Below are 19566 nucleotides of genomic sequence, written 5' to 3' on the forward strand. Positions count from 1 at the left end.
CAACGAAAACTTAACCGCACGAGAAAATCTCCATTCGTTTGTATGCCGCTAGAGTGAGAGAGACGGAAGATCGGTTCACTCACTACGAACGCTATGCCTGCCTCCGCTCGTGTGGATTCCGCGTGACAAGTTTCACGGAATGACTGGTAGCGCTCGAGATGAGACGGGAGATCGGTCCGTCTCTCTCGTTATAACAAGAGGGGGCATACCTGCGATCGGCCTTGGGAGGCCTCGTGACACAAGTTTCTGAACATGTCACCCGACTAAAACGATTTTAAAGACGTTATCACGTCAATAAATAGAATTTGCTTGATTATTCTACAAATAATAAGAAAATTAACAAAAATATGCTTTATTAATACACTAGGCAACCAATTTAACACTTAGCCAACAAAATTCAATGTTTCTAAAACTATCTAAATATTGTTTTGCTTATAATTTAAGTTTACCATCGCTGAACAATGCATGCATTTCGTTTAAATGTGCAATTACATTATCTACGATGCATTGTGCTTCCTGGTGAGTGGGCACAACACTTTTGTCAGCTGTGAGCGCAAACCGAAAGTTGCCACCATAAGTATATATTACAAAATGGAGACCGCAATGCGGTGAGTTTGGCAGCATAAAGATAAAGTCTTTCACAGGTGAACCAGAAAATAACGTGAATTTCTCACATCCGGGTAAACTTGACACTCCAAACGTCACTGGGACATTCTCGCAAAACATGCGCACAATTGGTGAGGGAAGTGTTTGGCATAAGTTCTGAGCAACCCAATAATTAAACTAAAAATAAAAACATAAAAATAAAGGTCAATGAAAAATGTCAAATTTATATTATAGGTTATTATAGGTTACCTGTACGTCAACACATTTCTTAATTTGATCATATTCCTTTTTAACGTGTTTTAGGCGTGTAATCAGTTTACAGTCGCCTAAACCAATGGGCATGTGAAAAGCTCCGCATGAAAACCGATTTGTCATAGTAAAATTACCAACGCCATATGAAAACGAATAAATGGCGGGTGAAAGCACAACGCCACCGATGACAGTTTGCGGTATAGGCAACCCATTCTACAACAAAACCAAATTAAGTGTTTAAAAACTTTTTCAACAATAATTACTTACTTTTTCATAGTGATCGTATAAACTAGATGTTATACAAGTATTAACAACATCTAAAAACGTCACTCCTGCTAATCCTCTTCGTAAATCTCTTATTTTACTCATACATTCTTTATTTTCATCGCTATACCAAGCAATGTATTTCTCTTCAGATAGATTATAACCTCTCAATGCGTTGTCATCTGTCAAACCCGACGGCCATTCTTTTAACCTATTAACTTCCGGTGTTAACTTCCCAAGTGGAATATCAGAAAACTTCCTTTTCGATGCACAAACACTCAGAGAGACTTCAACATCACCAAATATACTAACAAACAAATTCATGATGGCTTTACCATCACCCAAACAATGATGCAATCGAAATGCAACTAGTTTCAATCCATGTAACACTGGTGAATCCGCGTTTACATCCGCCATGTTGTTATTAACACTCCCGGAAAACAATATCACTTGCATTAAGGCATGCCCGTCATCCGGCATTGATTCTACATCATACTTTTGGAAAACTTCCGATAGATGGCGTTTATCTTCAATTGCAACATCTTCACTTGTTTGTAGAATGAAATCTTTTGGTTTGAGGTGGTTTTTGTAGAAGTAGTGATAACCTAAAAACGATGCACGAGAATAGAAAAGTTTTTTGTGGTCGGACTTCATCGCTGATTTGACCATGGCGATTGTTTTACGAAATAGTGTTTGCATATCATCTTTGGTGTCAACCAGGAGTAACACATTAGGTATGCAGTTCGTTTGGTTGCAGCATATCGAATCTAATCCTTCCATGAAATCGATGAAAACATCCGAGTAGAGGTTTTGGAGAATGTATCTTACCAGTTGTTTGTAAAGGTAACACAGGGAATATAAGGTTAGAAATATTGGGGTTAGGATCATAGATGTAATCAAGGATAATAATATTGTGAATGGAAATTCAAAGTTTTGTTTTTCTAAACTACTCTGAAACCCAAAACATTAAACGATTAGCATTTTAACTTATTTTAAATTTTTTAAATTTTGAGGTTAGAAATTGATTTTCTATATATTTAATGTTAGTTTATGATGATTTTATTGACTTACCACTATCACAATGTAAATATACATTGATATTTGTAAAATCTCCATGTTTTTATGAATATTTTCTTATTTTTCTATAGAATCACATCAAAATGGCGTCTGCTGTACACATTTTCTAGTTTTTACTTGTTTCACAGTCGGGAAGTCAATCGGAAAACGTGTAGCGTGTATTTTTAGTGTCTGCTTTCCTTGAAAACCGCAAAACTCGCCAAATGATCACAGTTAGCCCACATTTATTAAAACTATTTCGATTTTTACTTCCACTTTATAATTTATTTTATTTTATTAAATATTATTGGGCTTGTTTTAGTTGCTGGCTGTGACACAGCACAATTGGAACTATTTGCTCGTGGAAAACTAATGAAAATGAATATGTTTTGCACGTGATTCAATTTTTGGCACGAGATGATACAAAAAATTATTTTTGGTCATTCGCTTGTCTCTCGGACGCGTCAGCAATGTTTACAAACTCGGGAGACTTGACTTTTATTAAGTCAAGGACTCGCAAAGCATTCATTTACATTAAAATGGTTTTATTACAAAATAACAATATAAAAATACAAAATGGCGGAATAATTTATCAGTTATGATGTAATTTGTTTCAATTTGTCTAAATTATGCATAAAATCTTCAGCGATTTTTTTGACATCTTCAGCCTTGGGAATTACAGCTTTATCAATAGTATAAGCAAAATTTAGACGGTTTTCATATGACGTTATCATCAATGTAACACCTAAAAAATATAATTTGTGTTTATGTAAATTTATTGATGGTTTTAAAGTAGTTTTACCTGTTTCTAACGTATTAGGATCAATACAAACGAATTCCTTAACCTTCAAACGTCCGAAGAATTTTAAACTGTCACAACCGGGAATATTACTCACCACCAAAGTAATTCCAAAGTTGGAAAAGAACCATTTTTGTAGAAAAAATGGTAAAAATGTTAAAACGACGGTGCCTTGCCAACGATTAAACTAAAATCACAAAGCACGCATTACATAACCTCAATTTACAACTAATGTTATTTTTTTTATTTACCCAGTAATCAATTGAACCATTCTTAAACATGTGGTATACTTGTTTAACTTTATCTAAACGTCTTAATAGCGAATTTGCTTTCATATTCTCGCCTAAATTTAGCGGTAGTCTTAAAGCAGCTGCAGAAACCTTCGTTTTCATTTTATAGTTGGAAAATGTGCCGTAAGATGACTCTTTTAGATCCGATGGCATCATAGGCAACAAAAGATACACATTCTCAGGTAGATTTACCTTCTCTTTCTCAAAATGCGCAGATAAACTCTCAAGAAAACACGTTAGAATCACATCCACCGAGTATACATTGTTGCCTACTTTGCTGAGATTCGTTTTCACTTCTTTAATTGTTTTTAGGATATACGGTGATTGTTCTGTGCACCATACAACGTGTTTGTCTCCGTTTGATTGACACATTACGTTTGAGTCTGGCGTGTCAAAAATGCCATGCATTGTTATGAATGGATCCGTTGTGAAGGTTGCATCTAGTGATCTAACCTCACTTTGAAGAATTGACTTATAACTTGATTTATGCTGAAAAAAGGTAAGTAAATACAAAAATCATGCATGATTTTATTTTATTAAAGTTTATTTAAGTTTCTGACGTTGAATAAACTTACGTGTGTTTGAAAATCAGCTGTAAACATGTCAAATAACGTAATAGCATCTCCAAACACATGATGAAAACGTATAACCATTGGATAAGCATTGGTTCCTTCAAGTTTTTCCTTGCTGACACGTACTTCCCACATACCTGCGTCATTTTGTGGCATTTCCAGATTACTAACCTCACTTACAAACCCTCTAAGTTCTTCCATTGATAAAATTGATGACTTCCGTCCAGTATTACAATAAAACGGCTTGAAAAATGTTTCATTCGGCCATGTTTCCTTTCGTAAGTAAAAATAACCAAATTTGTATTGCACACTGCATCGCAATTTCAAAAACTTTTTTTGTGAAAATATCCTGGATATATTCTGCACGCACAGATTATAAAAGTCATCACCAGACAATTGCGTATCTTCGGTGTCTTCCAGAAGAAAAACGGTTGTGATTATAGCACGACTTCTATTGGATTCAGTCGCAAGGAAAACTGTTTCAGTTCCGTCTAACATATCCACGTAATTCGGTACAGTATAGGCAACCCAACATGCAACTAACATTTTTGCACTTCGAAGCAGCCATGTTGTAATGAAAACAATCGGCGATAAAAGTATAGCTAAACATTTAACGATGTTGATGTTTATATTTAGCGCATCTTTAAAACCATACTAGAAATACAATAATATACAATAGGTTATAAATAATGTGTAATAATGTTAAAATACCTTTAAAAACGCATAAATATAAATAGTAACTTTGACATGTCCATAAAATTGATCTAAAACACATACAAATGTTAATTAATAAAATTTTTTTTATAAAATTTACTATTTAATACTTACTTAATAATTTAACACGGTAGTGATTAACGCTGGGATGTAACGAAAACATTTCGTGTGATGATAATGAATGTTTTTAACTTTATGTAGATATTATTATTACAACAACGCTTTTATATTGTTCAATGCTCAGACAGATTGGAGCACTTCAAGACCGATAAATAAATGTAGTTTGAGTAAATATCAAAGTTCATAATGGTAGACAAATAATGCGAATAAATAACAAATATTACCGAGGCCAGTGGCGTGCAATTTATGTAGTAAAGGTGGAGTAGTATTCCAGCATAAATCAAATTAATAACAAAAGTAGACACTTAGAAATAATTCTGGTTTGCGTTCATGTTACAGTGTAACACGGTAATTGTTAATTGATCAAACATAATTAAAAGTTATTTTTAAAATACATAGACTTATATAATTGGTTACTTAATTGGTTTTCGTTATTTTACGCACGTAGTTTTTATTTTTATTGCAAAATAGAAAATTATAATAAAAATGTTTTACACTACTTTAAAATTTCTTCCAGAGTATTTAACTTATGCATAAAATCAATTGCGATGTTTTTGACATCTTCAACATCGGGAATCACCGCTTTGTCAATTGTATAAGCAAAATTCAAGCGTTTTTCATACGATGTTATCATCAAACTCACACCTAATAAAAAAAACAATTCTTTGTTATTTGGGTTGCCTAACTAATGAAATAAACTGTAATTTACCTGAAATTGAAGTGTTTGGATCAATAAACACAAACTCGTTGACCTTCAAACGCCCGAAAAACTCTAAACTGTCACATCCGGGAATGTTGCTCACCATTAACGATGTGCCATATCTTTTTATGAACCATTTCTGAGCAAACCACGGCAGTAATGTCAATACCACTGTGCCCTGCCATCGATTACACTAAAATCACAGAATATTATGACGTATATCATTATTACACAATAATATAAATAATTTTTTTACCCAGTAATCTAATGAAATGTTTTTAAACACATTGTATTCGTGTTTTATTAGATTTAAACGTTGAATTAATGTATTATCATTGAAATTGTCACTTAATTTTAGTGGTAGCCTCAAAAAACCAATCGAAATCTTATTGTTCATTTCGTAGTTGGTCACCCTGCCATACGCAGAGTAATTACCATGCGGTGGCATCATAGGCAACACAGTGTACACTTTATCCGGTAGATTGATGTTCATTTTATTAAAATATGATGTTAGGCTTTCCATGAAGCATGTAAGAAGCACATCAACCACATTGATATTATTATTATAGATGATTTTTTGTTTTTGTTTGATTTCTTTAATTGTGGATAGAATCTGCGGTGTTTCTTCAGTGTACCACACTATGTGCTTGTCTCCGCTTGTTTGGCACAAAACATTTGAGTCGCGTGGATCTACGAGGCCATTCATTGTTATAAATGGGTTCTGGGTATAAGTAGCGTCTAATGACCTAACCTCTACTTCATAATTTTGTTTTAAAGTTGATTTATTCTAAAAAATAAACTTTTATGATAAACAAACGTTGGATAGTTTAAAATACTTGCTTGTTTTTGAAAATCAGTTGTAAACATGTTGAATAACGTAATGGCGTCTCCAAAAATATGATGAAAACGTAAAATAATTGGATATGCATTGGTTCCTTCAAGTTTCTGCCTGCTAACACGTGCTTCCCACATACAGGCGCCATTTTGTGGCATTTCTTGATTGCTAACCTCACTTACGTACAATCTCAATTGTTCCATTGTTAATTTCTTCTCCTGATGTTTAATATAAACATTATTCATGTTATTATCTGTATAATGCACACTTTGATAATCAAAATCTTTGAAACAAGTGTGAATTGGCCAATTTTCTTTCTTGAAGTAGAAATATCCCAATTTATATTGTACACTGGCCTGAAGTTTTCGAAACATTTCATTCTCAAAAATTCTGGTAATGTTTTCCACACAAAAATCGTGAAAGTCATCACCGGATAAATGTTGGTTTTCTTTGTCTTCTAAAATAAACAAAGTTGTTATAATTGCACGACTTTCTTTTGATTCCTGTCCAATGAAAATCGTTTCGGTCCCATCCAGCATGCCAATATAATGTGGATCTGTGAAGGCCACCCAACATGCAATCAATGTTTTGACAAGCTTTAAGAGCCATATTGTTGTGAATACAATTGGGGCCAGAAGCAAGGTTAAACACTTCAAGATGGCATTGTTGCAAAATGGAGACTTTTTGAAGATATACTAAAAAGTAAACAATATGATAAATTATGCATTATAAAACTATATTGTGATGAAAAACCTTTAAAATTGTGTAAATGTAGATTGAAACTTTAATATTTCCATAAATTTGATCTGAAACACAAAAAAAACATTTAAAAATGTTTAATAATTAAAATTAATTAACTTACTTAATATTTGAATCCGATAATAATTAAAATGTGCATACAGCCAGAACATTTTAAATAATTTTAAGTTTTCTACTGTTTACAACTTAACTAAAAATGTGCCTTGGCTAAAAGCCGATGTAACAGCCATGACGTTTCGCTGACGAATGAAAACTTCTTGCAATCGCACGAACAAAACGTGGACCTTGCGTTTGTCCGCACCTGTAATTAGTAATAATAGCTTAGGTAAACATTATGCGAACTTCAAAAATACGATAGAAAATCTTAAGAAGACGCATAACGTTTTTATTTGTTTCTGCACAACTTTAATATAACAGATTATTAATACCAATATTTTCATTTCAAAAATCTAAATATACTCACATCAAATTATGCAGTTTTTGTTCTTTGTAAGTCGAATAACAGAAGACAAGATTTTGTTTTAATGTGTAATCTTTATACAAAAGAGAAACTTTTATTAGTCTTTTTTACGTGTTCCTACCACGTACAAAAATATTAGTTTAAGTGTACAGCATTCATTCTTGTATAATACTTGGTGTACCGACTAAGTATATTTACTTTTACTTTTGTTTTATTGCTTATTACGCTCTTGCTGCGGTTTTTATTGCATAAATTGACGATTTTTTGGACATTAATTTTTATTATCTGATTATTCAATGTGTATACATAACAACCAAACAAAAGCTTCTTACAAAGTGATTATTATGCAAATAATAAACGTATTCCCAAAAGATATCTTCACAAAAGTTTTATTTAATTATTTAATTGGATAATTTAATATTTACTTATGGTAACCCTGTCGTTGGTACCCAGTGTCGCTTGAACACGAATTTTGTTAGGTTATGTTGTGAAATTCCCGATTCTGAGTGACCGCGTAACTTGCGCAAGAATCAAAAAATGGTTTATTTGCGTTGTAAATATTGAAATAAATAAACCAACACGAATTTGTTTATTGTCAAGCATTGCGAATTGCGCAAAATGGCCGAGACATTCTTCAATCCAGAGCGTTCAGATGAAGATCTTGTAAGCTTAACCCTAAACATGCATTTATTTATGTTTATTTATTAAAATTTGCTTTAATTGTTAATAGATTAGCGAGTGGTACAATAATGCCCTTATGGGCGATCCCACCGAGGCCGCCAATAACCTGCGTAAGATACAAGAAGTAATCCTGCATAAAAATCCGGCATTATTGCCGGAATTCTTTTCAAATATGCTGGATTTTGTCACATCCAAAGATAATGAAGTTAAGAAAGCACTTGTTGGTTTTATTGAAGAAGCATGGTAAACAAATTTTTAATTCCGTATTGAATAAGTGATTGATTTGTTATATTTTATAGTAAAATTGATGAAGTTTACATTCCTAAAGTAATGCTCACATTACTTATTTTATTAAATGAGGGCACAATTGCTATCCAGAAGAGGGTTGTACAGACCACAATCACTCTCTATAGAAAACTATTAGCTATATTATGTGTGGCTACTGAAATTAGTACTGAATTGGAGCAAGCATGGACACAGATGAGTGAAATGAAGACAAAAATAACCGAACTGATTGATTCTGATAATGATGGAGTAAGAACTAGTGTGGTGAAGTTTCTGGAAGGTGTAGTTCTCTTACAGAGTTATCCAGATCCACATGAGAGTAATAAAAATGATTTTACTTTGGAGAATATTCCGATTAGTTTAAAAATTGCCAGAAGGAGAAAATTGGAAGAAGAAGCAAAGTAAGCAAAATATAACATACAAGTATCCAACAATAAAAATATGTTTTTATGCTGTTTTAGTTCAATTTTTGATGAATTATTAAAATTCAACAACTCGTCACACATCAGCAATGCCAATTTATTCGTCTGCATTGGCGCATTAACAAACATAGCTAAAAACCGCCCGGATTTTATGGGTTTAGTTGTGAATGCGCTTGTTAATCTAAGCACAAACCTTCCACCTACTTTGAGCACCACACAAGTGGCATCCGTGCGCAAAAAGTTGAAGTCCGAGATGACAAATTTGATCAAACATCCAGCCACACAGGATTTCCTAGAGAAAATCACGCCGCGTTTGCTTGATTTAGGCAGCACACCACAAGAAATAGCCAGAGTTTTACCTAAAGTGGATGAGAGCAGGAAATACAACAAGAGGACACTACCCCAGGAAGGCGAGAATGATCCAAAGCGTATTAAACTTGAAGATAAGTCTTCCGAGGAAGATAATTACACGAAACAACAACGTGCTATCACAATGAATGAAAACTATTTAATAGAAAAGTTAACTCTGCCTACAGCTTCAGAAATCGTGTTGAAAGGCTTACTAGAATTACCTCAGAAAATGCCGAATAATTTCAAAGTTGATTATAACGAAGCGTTAAAGAAAGGAAAGCCTGGCGAAGTGAAAACGGTTGCAAGACTGATGGCAGAGCTATTTGTTGAGAATGGCGTAGGTCCAGGGAGTAGTATAATTGGTAAAGGCGTTCTTCTTCGCAAACAGGAAGATATTAAAAAGAAGCGACCGCGTGAGGATGATGATGAACAGGAACCGCAGGTTTGTAAACATAATTTTCATATATTTTTTATTTTGTAGCAGATTGCAAAGTAATATTAATACAAATATGATTTTTTTTATTATTTAAACAGAAAGAAAAAGAAAGGAAGAAGATAAAGGTTCCACGCGTGAAAATTCTCAAACTGCATGAAATTACACGCCCATTGGAACGTACAGTGAAGGAAGACCTCCTCTTGGGTGCTGTTAGACGTCTGTTGAGTACAAATAACAACACACAAATCCGACAGAAGATAATTACGGTTGTCGCGGCAAGTTTCAACGAATTTGTGCGCGATGCAGTCATGAGTTATGTCCTCGACAATCTCAAATCCCACATGGATCTTGCCCTTGGCTGGCTGTATGAAGAATACAGCATTTTGCAAGGCTTTACGCGCATTCCCGAACTCCGCAAACAATCGCGTATTGAACAGAATTATAACACTTTGTTATCATCGTTTGTTGCATCTGCGGATAGCGATTCAGCAATTGTACAACGATTATTATTAGAAGCGCCCTTGATTACCGATCATGTCTTGACTCAATTGAAACAGATCTGTAAAGAAGAGGCGTCATGCGAATGGGCTACGAATTTACTGCGTGAGTTGATTGTCCGTCGACCAACTAGGCAGATTACGTTTCTAAATACACTTCTGGATAACATAACATATGAAGTGCAAGAGGTACGGGATCATGCGATTGGGCATATTGTTCAGTTGCACACTTGCATTGAACTAAGGCAACATATCGAGGATTATGTTAGAAACAAAATGGAGTATTTGTGCGAGCCGAGTCCGCCAGAAGTTCTCTTTGGGTTCAATCAGGGCCGGCTGCAGGCTAGCGAAACATGGACGGAGGATATTAGCAAAGCTTGTCTGGAAGCTTACGTCGCACTCTTGCCGTCAAATCAATCGTTGATTCATGATTTAGCTAAGGTTTACGTTAAAACTACCGCGGATGTTAAAAGAGTGATCTTAAGGTATAAATATAAAATGTTCATTTTGATATTTGAGGTTATGTTCTTTAATCTATTCATTGCAGATTACTTGAAACGCCAATACGCACCATGGGAATGGAGTCAAACGAGTTATTAAAATTGGTTCAAGAGTGTCCCAAGGGTGCGGAAACGCTTGTAACTAGAGTTATTCATGTTTTAACTGATAAAGGCCCGCCGAGTGCGCAGCTTGTAAAACGCGTTCGTGAATTATACAATACACGTGTCTCTGATGTGCGGTTTTTGATTCCGGTATTGAATGGTCTTACTAAACAGGAGGTATGCAGTTTTATTAACATTTTGTAACATAACGTAACTTTTCATCTTGTAATTCACAGATTATTCAAGCGCTGCCGAAGCTAATCAAACTCAATCCTGTCGTGGTGCGTGAAGTCTTCAATCGTTTGTTAGGCGCGCACGGTGAATGCTCCATCACACCCACAGAATTACTCGTCACGCTTCACCTGGTTAACAATGACCAAGTTGATATCAAGACGCAGATGAAAGCGATCACAATGTGTCTCAATGAAAAGAGCGTATTTAATCAGGAGATACTCGCGGTGGTATTACAACAGCTTATGGAACAGAGTCCATTGCCCACGTTGTTGATGCGCACGGTCATTCAAGCACTCGGGTTGTTTCCGCGTCTGAGTGGATTTGTCATGAATTTACTGCAAAGGTTGATCATAAAGCAAGTCTGGAAGCAAAAGGTTGCTTGGGAGGGTTTTGTAAAGTGTTGTCAACGTACAAAACCGCAGAGTTTTCCGGTTTTACTGCAGCTGCCTGCCGCGCAATTAACGGAGGCGATGGAAATGTGTCCTGAATTGAAGGAACCTTTGAAAGAACACCTGCTGGGTTATAACGAATCACAAAGGGCTCATGTACCACAATCAGTGCAGGAGATATTCTTATCTGGACAAACGGTAACACCAGAAGTCGAGGTTAAATCACCACCTGTGGTAAAATTATTTTTATTTTGTTGTTATTACAAAGGTTTTAACAAAATAATTTATATTCCAGGATGCACATCAGTTTGATATCCCAAGGATAGATTCTGAACCTTTGCCACCTGGTATGGATTAAATATTTCGAAATGTGTTTTTTATAATTTTCTAGGTTATTGAAAATATAATTAAGAATTTTGTTGGTTTGAAGGTATGTCTATGTGCATTTCTGATAGTAGTTGGTGCAATTGCAGGCTATTTGCTTGTTTTTGTGATCACAGAGATCCTTTGCATCTCTCTCACATCTTTCCGGTCCTTCGGCGAAACGCACGCTCTTTATACGACAAGCTCCATAGGGTAACTCGTAGGGTTGTACCATCAAAGGTTCTGCTTTAACTTTTTCTTTCTTCATTGGAGGTCTGTCCAATCCGATTGGAGTAGGTGTCTCACATTCCGGTAATTTTGTAGTGGCGCACACCTCTTTGTGTTTCGCTAGAATAGCATCATAATGCTTCTTCAACGCTTCTTCTTTTGTATCTATATGTTTCGGCGTAAATTCACTGTCGCCAATATCCACACATTCAACTGGTTTTATATCCCCAACATGTACATTATAAGCACAGTCTAAGTTAACCGGTTTGATACCGTGTGGTGGAACAGGCGTTCGTCGTTTGATGGACTCCTCGTATTCTTCAACAATCTTATCCATTTTAGCTTGCTGGATGACTTCGTCTGGATTACCTGCATTTGCTGCTTCAATACACTTCTCCATTTCGGTGGCTCTGATTTCGATTTCCCTTCCAATAGCATCTCGTTTTTCTTTCTTTGCGACTTCATGCTCCTGTTCAACTTGTTCTTGCAAGTCATTGTCAAGCAATCCTTGATTAAACATGTAATTTCGCAAGTTCTCAACAACCTCACAGGGGAACTTCTCAGGATTCTTCTGCATGTATCTGTATGTGTAGAGATCAGCGCCGATGACAATGAATCTTTGCTGGAAGACTGATATTACAGCTCCAATGTAAAAATCCACGGGTGTATAATACTCGGGATTCACCGGGTCGGAGCCAGGCTTGATCAACATTGTCGCTCTTAGGTATTTACCGCCCAGAATACCCGAATTAATAATCGGCGGTTCGTAAATCGAACATGTACCATCTCCAAGGTTATATTTCAGAATAAACTTGCGGATTTCATCTTCCGGATGAACGAGATCAAATTTAATTATGTACCGCAGATATTTATTCGCATTTGTAACCTGGCGAATCACATCTTTTTTGGGGACCTTTGGAATAATCCTAAGGGTGCTTTCTAATGAGTCTTCTAAAGATCCAATGCCCATCACGTGCGGTGGCATTTTGTGCACCACCTTTGGTTTTTTAGGCATGGACACATCAATCGCAGGCTCTTGAGTATAATTCAGAACCTTTGCGAAGTAGTTACGCGTGAATTTATCACAATCGTACAGAAGCATCCTCCTGCCTAGGATAAAGATGGTCTCGCCAACACGGAAATCCTTGGGTTGATAAAATTCAGTGACTTCATTATCACTCAACTCAAGATATATGGAAGGGAAGTCATCCGGACGTTGTGTCCAGATTTTCGGAAGTTTTGTGCGACGTAATAATTGTGGAAAGGGATCTCTGCCTTCCATATCTTCCATTACTTCTTTGACGGAGACGGTGTCGTCGCAGAGGAAGTAATAGACTTCATAGGGACGTTTTTCTCCGTATTCGCTCTCGTCATCCCACAAGGCTTTGAATTTCAGTATTTTCCCGTCGTATTCTAGGAACCGGCGGACTTTATCGTCGTTTTGGTGAGTTTTGTGGGTAGTAACGGCGGTTTTAAACTTGCGATCTTGTGTGTACGGATCTGGTGGCATTTCTTCACGTTGGGCGAGCTCCACGCCTTGAGATGCCAAATATTCCTGCGTAAAATCAAATTTGCTTTAATCAAACTTTATATGTAATATATAACGATGGCGCTAAAGTGCACAGCGAATGATGGAAGTACGTTTAACTGACTACAAAATGACAAATAGGCAAATGCGCAAGCGCAAGCTCTACTCGTGACTAAAGCATGTAACTTTACAGTATGTGATTAAAGTACAACTTTTTGGGTCAAAAACCATATAAAAATGGTGCTTTAAATGTGGAAATAGAATAAAATAACTTATTTACTCTCGTGAAGTTGTCACAGTCCACTGTGTGATAAACAATGCCATAAATACAAATGTCCCGTCCAATGTTCAAGTCCTTCCAATGAAATAACGTCCCATCTTCATATTTTTGTATTTTGCCTCGCGTTACCAATCGTCCTTGATCATATCCACTATTCTAAACAGTTAAAACAAAGATATTAAATTATTATTATTTGTTTTGCATCTATATAGATACTCACTTCAGTTTTTGGTTCGATTACAGTTAAAGTATCATCTTCCAAGAAATAAATAATGTTTACTTGTCGCACCCGAAAAAATTCCCACGGAGACTCAAATACAGCTTGTTTAAAAAATGCTTTAAATGTTAAACATTTCTGATCGTAAAGAGCGTAATGCGGCATAAATGTTTTTGGCGGCATGGAGCGACATCGGCCGTACGTTAGCGTTGGATCGTAGTGGATAGCGTCCAATTTATTGAAGTAATTCACTGAATTCACATCCAGTTCGGATTTTCCGATGCCACTGTAGTTGGTCCTTGGAAGTTGATAGCCATTTACAATATTAAAAGTCTGTGCCAAGTTAAAATTTTGTTTCTGCAAGAATAACCATTTTTAACATGGAATATATAAAAATATTACTATCATAACTCACCGTGGGATCTTTAAAGGTAAATCCGGGCAGTTTTGGTAACCCTGCCATTTTTCGAAGTACTTATACCCAGTTTTATTTTAGTGCTATGTGATTAACTTGTAAATAGTTAAAAAATTGGCGTTTCAATATCAAATAAGAAGTGTAAAGTGACAGAAAACAGTTTTCACGTATTTGTGAGCATTTCCATGGTAACTGATCAATCAAAACGATTAAAAAGCAATGCTGTGTCCTAGCAACCAAAGAAAATTATATCAATGAGACAGTAGGTAGTTTTGAAGCACTGCAGCGCCACGCAGAAAAACTTTTTTTTTCATGTTTAGGGCACCGTATGATGGAAGCGGTATAAGTGACTTGATTCAGGGCACCGTATGAATGTAACGGTGGATTTGGATATTAATGAATATTTAGACAATTTTTATTAACCAAAATGATATAGGTATTTAATTTCAAGAGCAAATTACTAAGGAAGTAAAATTTGAATGTTTTTATGCTTTTTTGTAGTTTTTGAAGAGATTTGATGTAATTTTATAGAAAATATGTGATTTTATGACGAATACCTTCATTGACTATTTATGCAGTGTATTATGTTTATTTATAGCAAAATTTATGAATATTTGCATTAAAATTGCAATATTTAATTTATTTATTTTGAATTAATACGTTCTAGCGACATATACATTTGAAGCTTTGAGTTATGTGTAAAAATTGCTATTTGTATTGATAGGGTGGTGCATGCGCAGTTGCGTGTACGTGTGACACACGAGCACTGCCATTTAAGTGCGTGACCATACACTGACGCATAGCCAATCACTCACTGCCTCATATGCACGCCACACTTTTTGATACACTTTGTATTTTCTTGAGGTACTCCAAAGTAACCTCAGATGGCGCAATAATGCATGTTTCGCTAAAAATATTCCTGCGAGTGAATGTCGGCGTGCCCAGTTGTTGAGTAGCCGGCACGCAACTCTTACTTCGTGCGATAAGTACTAATACTTGAATGGATATTTGTGTTTTGTGTTGTAAATTCGTAATACCGCGTTATATTTGCTGGAATTTAGTGTTAATAGACGGGTTTTTGTCGCTAAACATTTATCGCGTGTGTAATCTTCGGAATTCAATGTTTTGTGTGTTTATAACAGTTTCGCGTGTATCTGCGATCGCTTGCCGTCGGACGCCACTCGGTCATGTTGTGTGATTGTAAATAATAATTATGGCAAATAAGACAATTTATAAGGCAAAGTTTGGGGTCCTCTGGTACTCGGATTCATTTCAATATTGTCCGAAATTGTATAGTATAACTAATGTTTTGTTTCTTCTTAATTTCAGTATCTACTCGCATTTGATTTTCGGTGTTCGATACACTGGTGAGTGAAATTGAAGTCTTTATTTTGAATGTTACCATAAAAGTCACCTGAGCATTTTATTTTGGTAAAATTTTACTCATGGACTCATAGTCTTCCTGCAATTTGATTAAATGTGAGGTCACATTTTCCACAGAAAAATAAAATTTGGAAATTTAAAGTTTTTATTTTGAATGTTGCTATAAAATGTTCTCCTGATCACTTTATTTTAGTAAAATTTTACTGTTGGACTCATAGTTTACCTGTAATTTGATCAAATGTGATAATAATTTTCAGCAGAAAACCCAGTTGAAATTTATAATTTTATCTACTCAAGTTGTAACAAAACATTTTTACGAGCCATTTATTTTAGTATAAATTGTCTTTATAATTCAGTTGGAATTGTTCATTGCTAAAATAAAAACCTAAATACCTAGTATAGCAATGCATGTTCAAATTAAATATCACTTAAATATTTGATGTAAAATTGGTCAATCAATCAATAAAATTAGCATAAGAAATAATAATTTCATGATTTCAATTTTATTGTTTTATTAATTTTATTAATCTAAATTCCGGGAGCATCTGTAGCATTCATAGATGGCACTAGGATGTACTAAAAATCATAAAATCGAGTTATACGACTTATTTTTATATTTATCGACAAACGTGGCCACGAGAATAATTTTGTATACAGTTTATCAGCGATTCGATATAAACAACTGTTTATCGCATGTGTCCCGCGCGCCGTCTTCTGACGCCGCATCAACTTGCTGCATGCAGCATATTCTAGTTTAGTTTAGATCGCAGGTATCGTGTCTATTGCAAATCGTAGCGTAGCGTAACGTAGCGCAAAGCGTAGGTAGTCTTATCATGTTGTGACCTTGTTTGCTTTGCTGAAGCACATCTAGCAATATTTTAATACTTTGTCTTATAGAGAATTTCTCATAGATTAATATTTACCGCTTTTAGTTTACGAGATATTCGCAATTGAATGAATTGGGTGAAAAAAGAAAAATTGCACTTTTTAGCACTTTTAGTCACGTTTTTTTGCCCTTCACCCCACGAAAATCTTTCATCATGAGAAATTAGAATTACACAACTCGAATTTTAATTTTTGATTATTTTCAATAATTTTAATTGCAGAACTACTATCTGTAGCATTCATGGAATTGTGTTTGTTTGGCCGTGGGTCGTCGTTGCCATCCGCTTTGCGCATCTATTGCTTTTACCTGCGGGGTTCATACTGCAAGCACATTGTCTTATTGGGAACTGTCATATCGTTGCTTGCGCTATCGATGGATTGCAGCCAGTTTCGTGCCAGTCGCTAGCGTATCTAGACGTATTTTGCGCGACTCATCGTTTTATCGGACTTTTATTTTCTATATTTACGTTGTATTCGGTCATCAATTGACTATTTAGTTCTACAGTGTTTTGTTAATGGTTAATTGGGCGTTTACTGTCCATAATTTTTATTTGTTTGCATTTGATGTTTACATTCCAAATGCATATTGTTGCCATGATGTTTCTTGTCATTAGGAAGTCCCCTCGTACTTGAGTAAGTAACTTATATCTGACTTGCGCTACTTAGCAGAATGTTTGTTTTCGCTGATGTATGAATATAATATTATATTGTATGCAATGTTTTTATTTTAACTTATGTTTTCTTTTCATTGCAGTACTTGCTGTGCCCTAGCAATTCAATGAGCACTGCATTGGTAAGTTTATATAAAGTTATATTATTCGGTCAAATGTGTTATGACCTGCGTGTTGCAATAGCTCGCGAATTAAGGGTGCCTTGTTTATTTTAAATGCGGGTAATATAGAAAACGAAGGAAACGACAACGTTTGCCCGTTTTTCGCGTTTTTCAAAACACGCGGTGGAAAACAGGCCATATGTCGGGGATCCTTCGTGATATTTTAGCTTTTTATTTATTTTATGATAGTACCAGAGTACATTTTTAAAATGCACCCCGGAACCCTTGCGAAATTCGGTCGTAACAGTCGCAAAATGGCCGCCACAATTTGGCCTTTTCTGGCAATTTTCAAAACACGCGTTGGAAAACAGGCCTTGTCTCGGGAACCCTTCGTGGTATTTTAGTTTTTTCTTTATTTTATTATAGGGCAAGAGGGCATTTTTACAATTCATATTTTTACAATTAATTTTAGATATATTATTATAGAAATTAATTTTGAGCGTAAAACACCCACAGATGCATACTGCGATGGAAAATGTACTCGAGAATCGCCTACCACAGCAACCAAGGAACACCTTCTGGAGAGCAGCTGCGTTTCGACGTGATGCGATACTTCTATAATTTATCGCATATCTTGAAAACACTTCTTGCGTGCCCACATTATTTTTTATACCAGTACAAATAATGCGCCCAGACAATGACACAAAAAGAACTTCCTGCATTTTACACCACAAACGCATTCATTTAATTCACTTATAATTAGAATTGTATATATTTAGGGACTTTTGACGATTGATTTGATGAATGCTTGTGGAATAACACGCAGTGTAAACTCTTTATAACTATAATCACTACGATTAGTTGGTTTAAGGACGGATCATATTCGTCCAACCATTTGCCACAAACCAACATTCTTGTATATATTTTAGCGTCATAAAAACGGTTATCAAGAGTTTACATTGTATTGCATATACGCCTCACGACTTTTACTGCATTGTCTTATTGCTTCTCGAGCTAATGGGACGACTTTGCGTTTTATTTGCTGTAAGGGAATTTGGTAGTTGCAGCACTGTTGTCTAGCTTTAAGTCGCAAAAGGGACGTCTATAGAGGTTTTAATTAAATTCTCCGTGAGGTTGTATTAATTTGTTGCGGGAATGACGCATTGGTAAATTCGAAAATTGTTTTTTTGGCATAGATCGCGAGAGAGGCGGCTTAGATATTTCTGCGCGATCTTTAGAGATGTCAAATTAGAGTCGACCTGCAACCCGGGAAAATTTGCATAAAAGGGTGGTTTGCACGCGATCTAGGCGGTGTAGTAACTTCAGCGTGGCGCCTAGAGATGCGGAATTAAATTCTACGTCGGGTGGTATTTAATAGTTGCAGGAATTCGAGCAGCAACCCGCGAAAATTTGCATATAAAGGTAATTTTTCAACCCTTTTTCGTGAAACGTTTGTGTTTTTTCGGGTTTGCGCGCGATCTAGGCGGCGTAATAACTTCAGCGTGGCGGCTAGGGATGCGGAATTAAATTCTCCGTCGGGTAGTATTCGTTTGTTATAGAAATTCGAGCTACAACCCGCAAATATTTACATAATAGTAATTTTTCAACCATTTTCGTAAAATGTGTTTCGGGTTTGCACGCGGTCTAGGCGGCATAGTAGCTCCACAGTGACGTCTAGAGATGCGGAATTAAATTATGCGTCGTGTGGTATTTAATTGTTGTTGGAATTCTACCTGCAACCCGCGAAAATTTGCATGTAAAAGTAATTTTTAAACCCTTTTCGAGAAATGTTTGTATTTTTTGGGTTTGCGTGCGATCTAGACGGGGTAGTAGATCCACAGTGACGTCTAGAGATGCGGAATTAAATTCTCCGTCAGGTAGTATTTATTTGTTGCAGGAATTCCACTTACAACCCGCGAAAATTTGCATATAAAAGTAATTTTTCCACCTTTTTTTTGTGAAATGTTTGTGTTTTTTCGGGTTTGCGCGCGATTTAGGCGGGGTAGTAGCTCCACAGTGACGTCTAGAGATGCGTAATTAAATTCTACGTCGTGTGGTATTTAATTGTTGTTGGAATTCTACCTGCAACCCGCGAAAATTTGCATGTAAAGTAATTTTTAAACCCTTTTCGTGAAATGTTTGTGTTTTTTTGGGTTTGCGCGCGATTTAGG

At 35.7% G+C, this 19566-nt stretch overlaps 4 protein-coding genes and 1 long non-coding RNA gene across 5 annotated transcripts; 2 read left to right on the forward strand and 3 right to left on the reverse strand.

The window, feature by feature from the left end:
- Positions 1 to 336: 336 nt before the first annotated feature.
- LOC135795576 (uncharacterized) lies at positions 337 to 4855 on the reverse strand. The gene is made up of 9 exons (XM_065307291.1): positions 4668 to 4855; positions 4551 to 4603; positions 3843 to 4493; positions 3229 to 3756; positions 2981 to 3164; positions 2781 to 2923; positions 1126 to 2073; positions 856 to 1071; positions 337 to 783 (listed from the first exon to the last, which is right to left on the reverse strand). The coding sequence occupies exons 1-9, from the start codon at positions 4714 to 4716 to the stop codon at positions 433 to 435; spliced, it is 3123 nt and encodes a 1040-aa protein (XP_065163363.1). The 5' UTR covers positions 4717 to 4855; the 3' UTR covers positions 337 to 432.
- A 314-nt stretch (positions 4856 to 5169) lies between these two features.
- Positions 5170 to 7204, reverse strand: LOC135795577 (uncharacterized). Its single transcript, XM_065307292.1, has 6 exons — positions 7071 to 7204; positions 6962 to 7014; positions 6214 to 6903; positions 5630 to 6160; positions 5383 to 5566; positions 5170 to 5318 (listed from the first exon to the last, which is right to left on the reverse strand). The coding sequence occupies exons 1-6, from the start codon at positions 7117 to 7119 to the stop codon at positions 5170 to 5172; spliced, it is 1656 nt and encodes a 551-aa protein (XP_065163364.1). The 5' UTR covers positions 7120 to 7204.
- Positions 7205 to 7892: 688 nt separating this feature from the next.
- On the forward strand, positions 7893 to 11757 carry Sym (symplekin scaffold protein). The gene is made up of 8 exons (XM_065307470.1): positions 7893 to 8090; positions 8158 to 8351; positions 8408 to 8794; positions 8855 to 9608; positions 9701 to 10584; positions 10647 to 10878; positions 10938 to 11558; positions 11620 to 11757. The coding sequence occupies exons 1-8, from the start codon at positions 8046 to 8048 to the stop codon at positions 11680 to 11682; spliced, it is 3180 nt and encodes a 1059-aa protein (XP_065163542.1). The 5' UTR covers positions 7893 to 8045; the 3' UTR covers positions 11683 to 11757.
- On the reverse strand, positions 11555 to 14542 carry LOC135795710 (EF-hand domain-containing protein 1-like). Its single transcript, XM_065307471.1, has 4 exons — positions 14356 to 14542; positions 13944 to 14297; positions 13724 to 13879; positions 11555 to 13470 (listed from the first exon to the last, which is right to left on the reverse strand). The coding sequence occupies exons 1-4, from the start codon at positions 14401 to 14403 to the stop codon at positions 11761 to 11763; spliced, it is 2268 nt and encodes a 755-aa protein (XP_065163543.1). The 5' UTR covers positions 14404 to 14542; the 3' UTR covers positions 11555 to 11760.
- Positions 14543 to 15319: 777 nt separating this feature from the next.
- On the forward strand, positions 15320 to 18995 carry LOC135795814 (uncharacterized). The gene is made up of 4 exons (XR_010549147.1): positions 15320 to 15612; positions 15685 to 15722; positions 17378 to 17416; positions 17912 to 18995. It is a non-coding gene; the product is annotated as an uncharacterized lncRNA (long non-coding RNA).
- Positions 18996 to 19566: the final 571 nt, after the last annotated feature.

This window comes from Atheta coriaria, unplaced genomic scaffold (assembly GCF_025399875.1).
Source record: "Atheta coriaria isolate IRGN ID8LTWV9N9 unplaced genomic scaffold, Caltech_Dcor_3.1 hic_scaffold_7_pilon, whole genome shotgun sequence".
NCBI lineage: Eukaryota > Metazoa > Arthropoda > Insecta > Coleoptera > Staphylinidae > Dalotia > Dalotia coriaria.

Coding starts and splice junctions, on each gene's coding strand:
- LOC135795710 (XM_065307471.1), bottom strand. CDS start 14,403: ATGGCAGGGTTACCAAAACTGCCCGGATTTACCTTTAAAGATCCCACG. Junction 14,298..14,355: donor TTACCTTTAAAGATCCCACG/GTGAGTTATGAT, acceptor TTATTCTTGCAG/AAACAAAATTTTAACTTGGC. Junction 13,880..13,943: donor TAATCGAACCAAAAACTGAA/GTGAGTATCTAT, acceptor TTAACTGTTTAG/AATAGTGGATATGATCAAGG.
- LOC135795577 (XM_065307292.1), bottom strand. CDS start 7,119: ATGTTCTGGCTGTATGCACATTTTAATTATTATCGGATTCAAATATTA. Junction 7,015..7,070: donor TTATCGGATTCAAATATTAA/GTAAGTTAATTA, acceptor TTTGTGTTTCAG/ATCAAATTTATGGAAATATT. Junction 5,319..5,382: donor TCCAAACACTTCAATTTCAG/GTAAATTACAGT, acceptor TTTTTTTATTAG/GTGTGAGTTTGATGATAACA.
- Sym (XM_065307470.1), top strand. CDS start 8,046: ATGGCCGAGACATTCTTCAATCCAGAGCGTTCAGATGAAGATCTT. Junction 8,091..8,157: donor AGCGTTCAGATGAAGATCTT/GTAAGCTTAACC, acceptor AATTGTTAATAG/ATTAGCGAGTGGTACAATAA. Junction 11,559..11,619: donor AGGTTAAATCACCACCTGTG/GTAAAATTATTT, acceptor TTTATATTCCAG/GATGCACATCAGTTTGATAT.
- LOC135795576 (XM_065307291.1), bottom strand. CDS start 4,716: ATGTTTTCGTTACATCCCAGCGTTAATCACTACCGTGTTAAATTATTA. Junction 4,494..4,550: donor ATATTTATGCGTTTTTAAAG/GTATTTTAACAT, acceptor TTGTATTTCTAG/TATGGTTTTAAAGATGCGCT. Junction 784..855: donor AGAAATGTGTTGACGTACAG/GTAACCTATAAT, acceptor TTTTATTTTTAG/TTTAATTATTGGGTTGCTCA.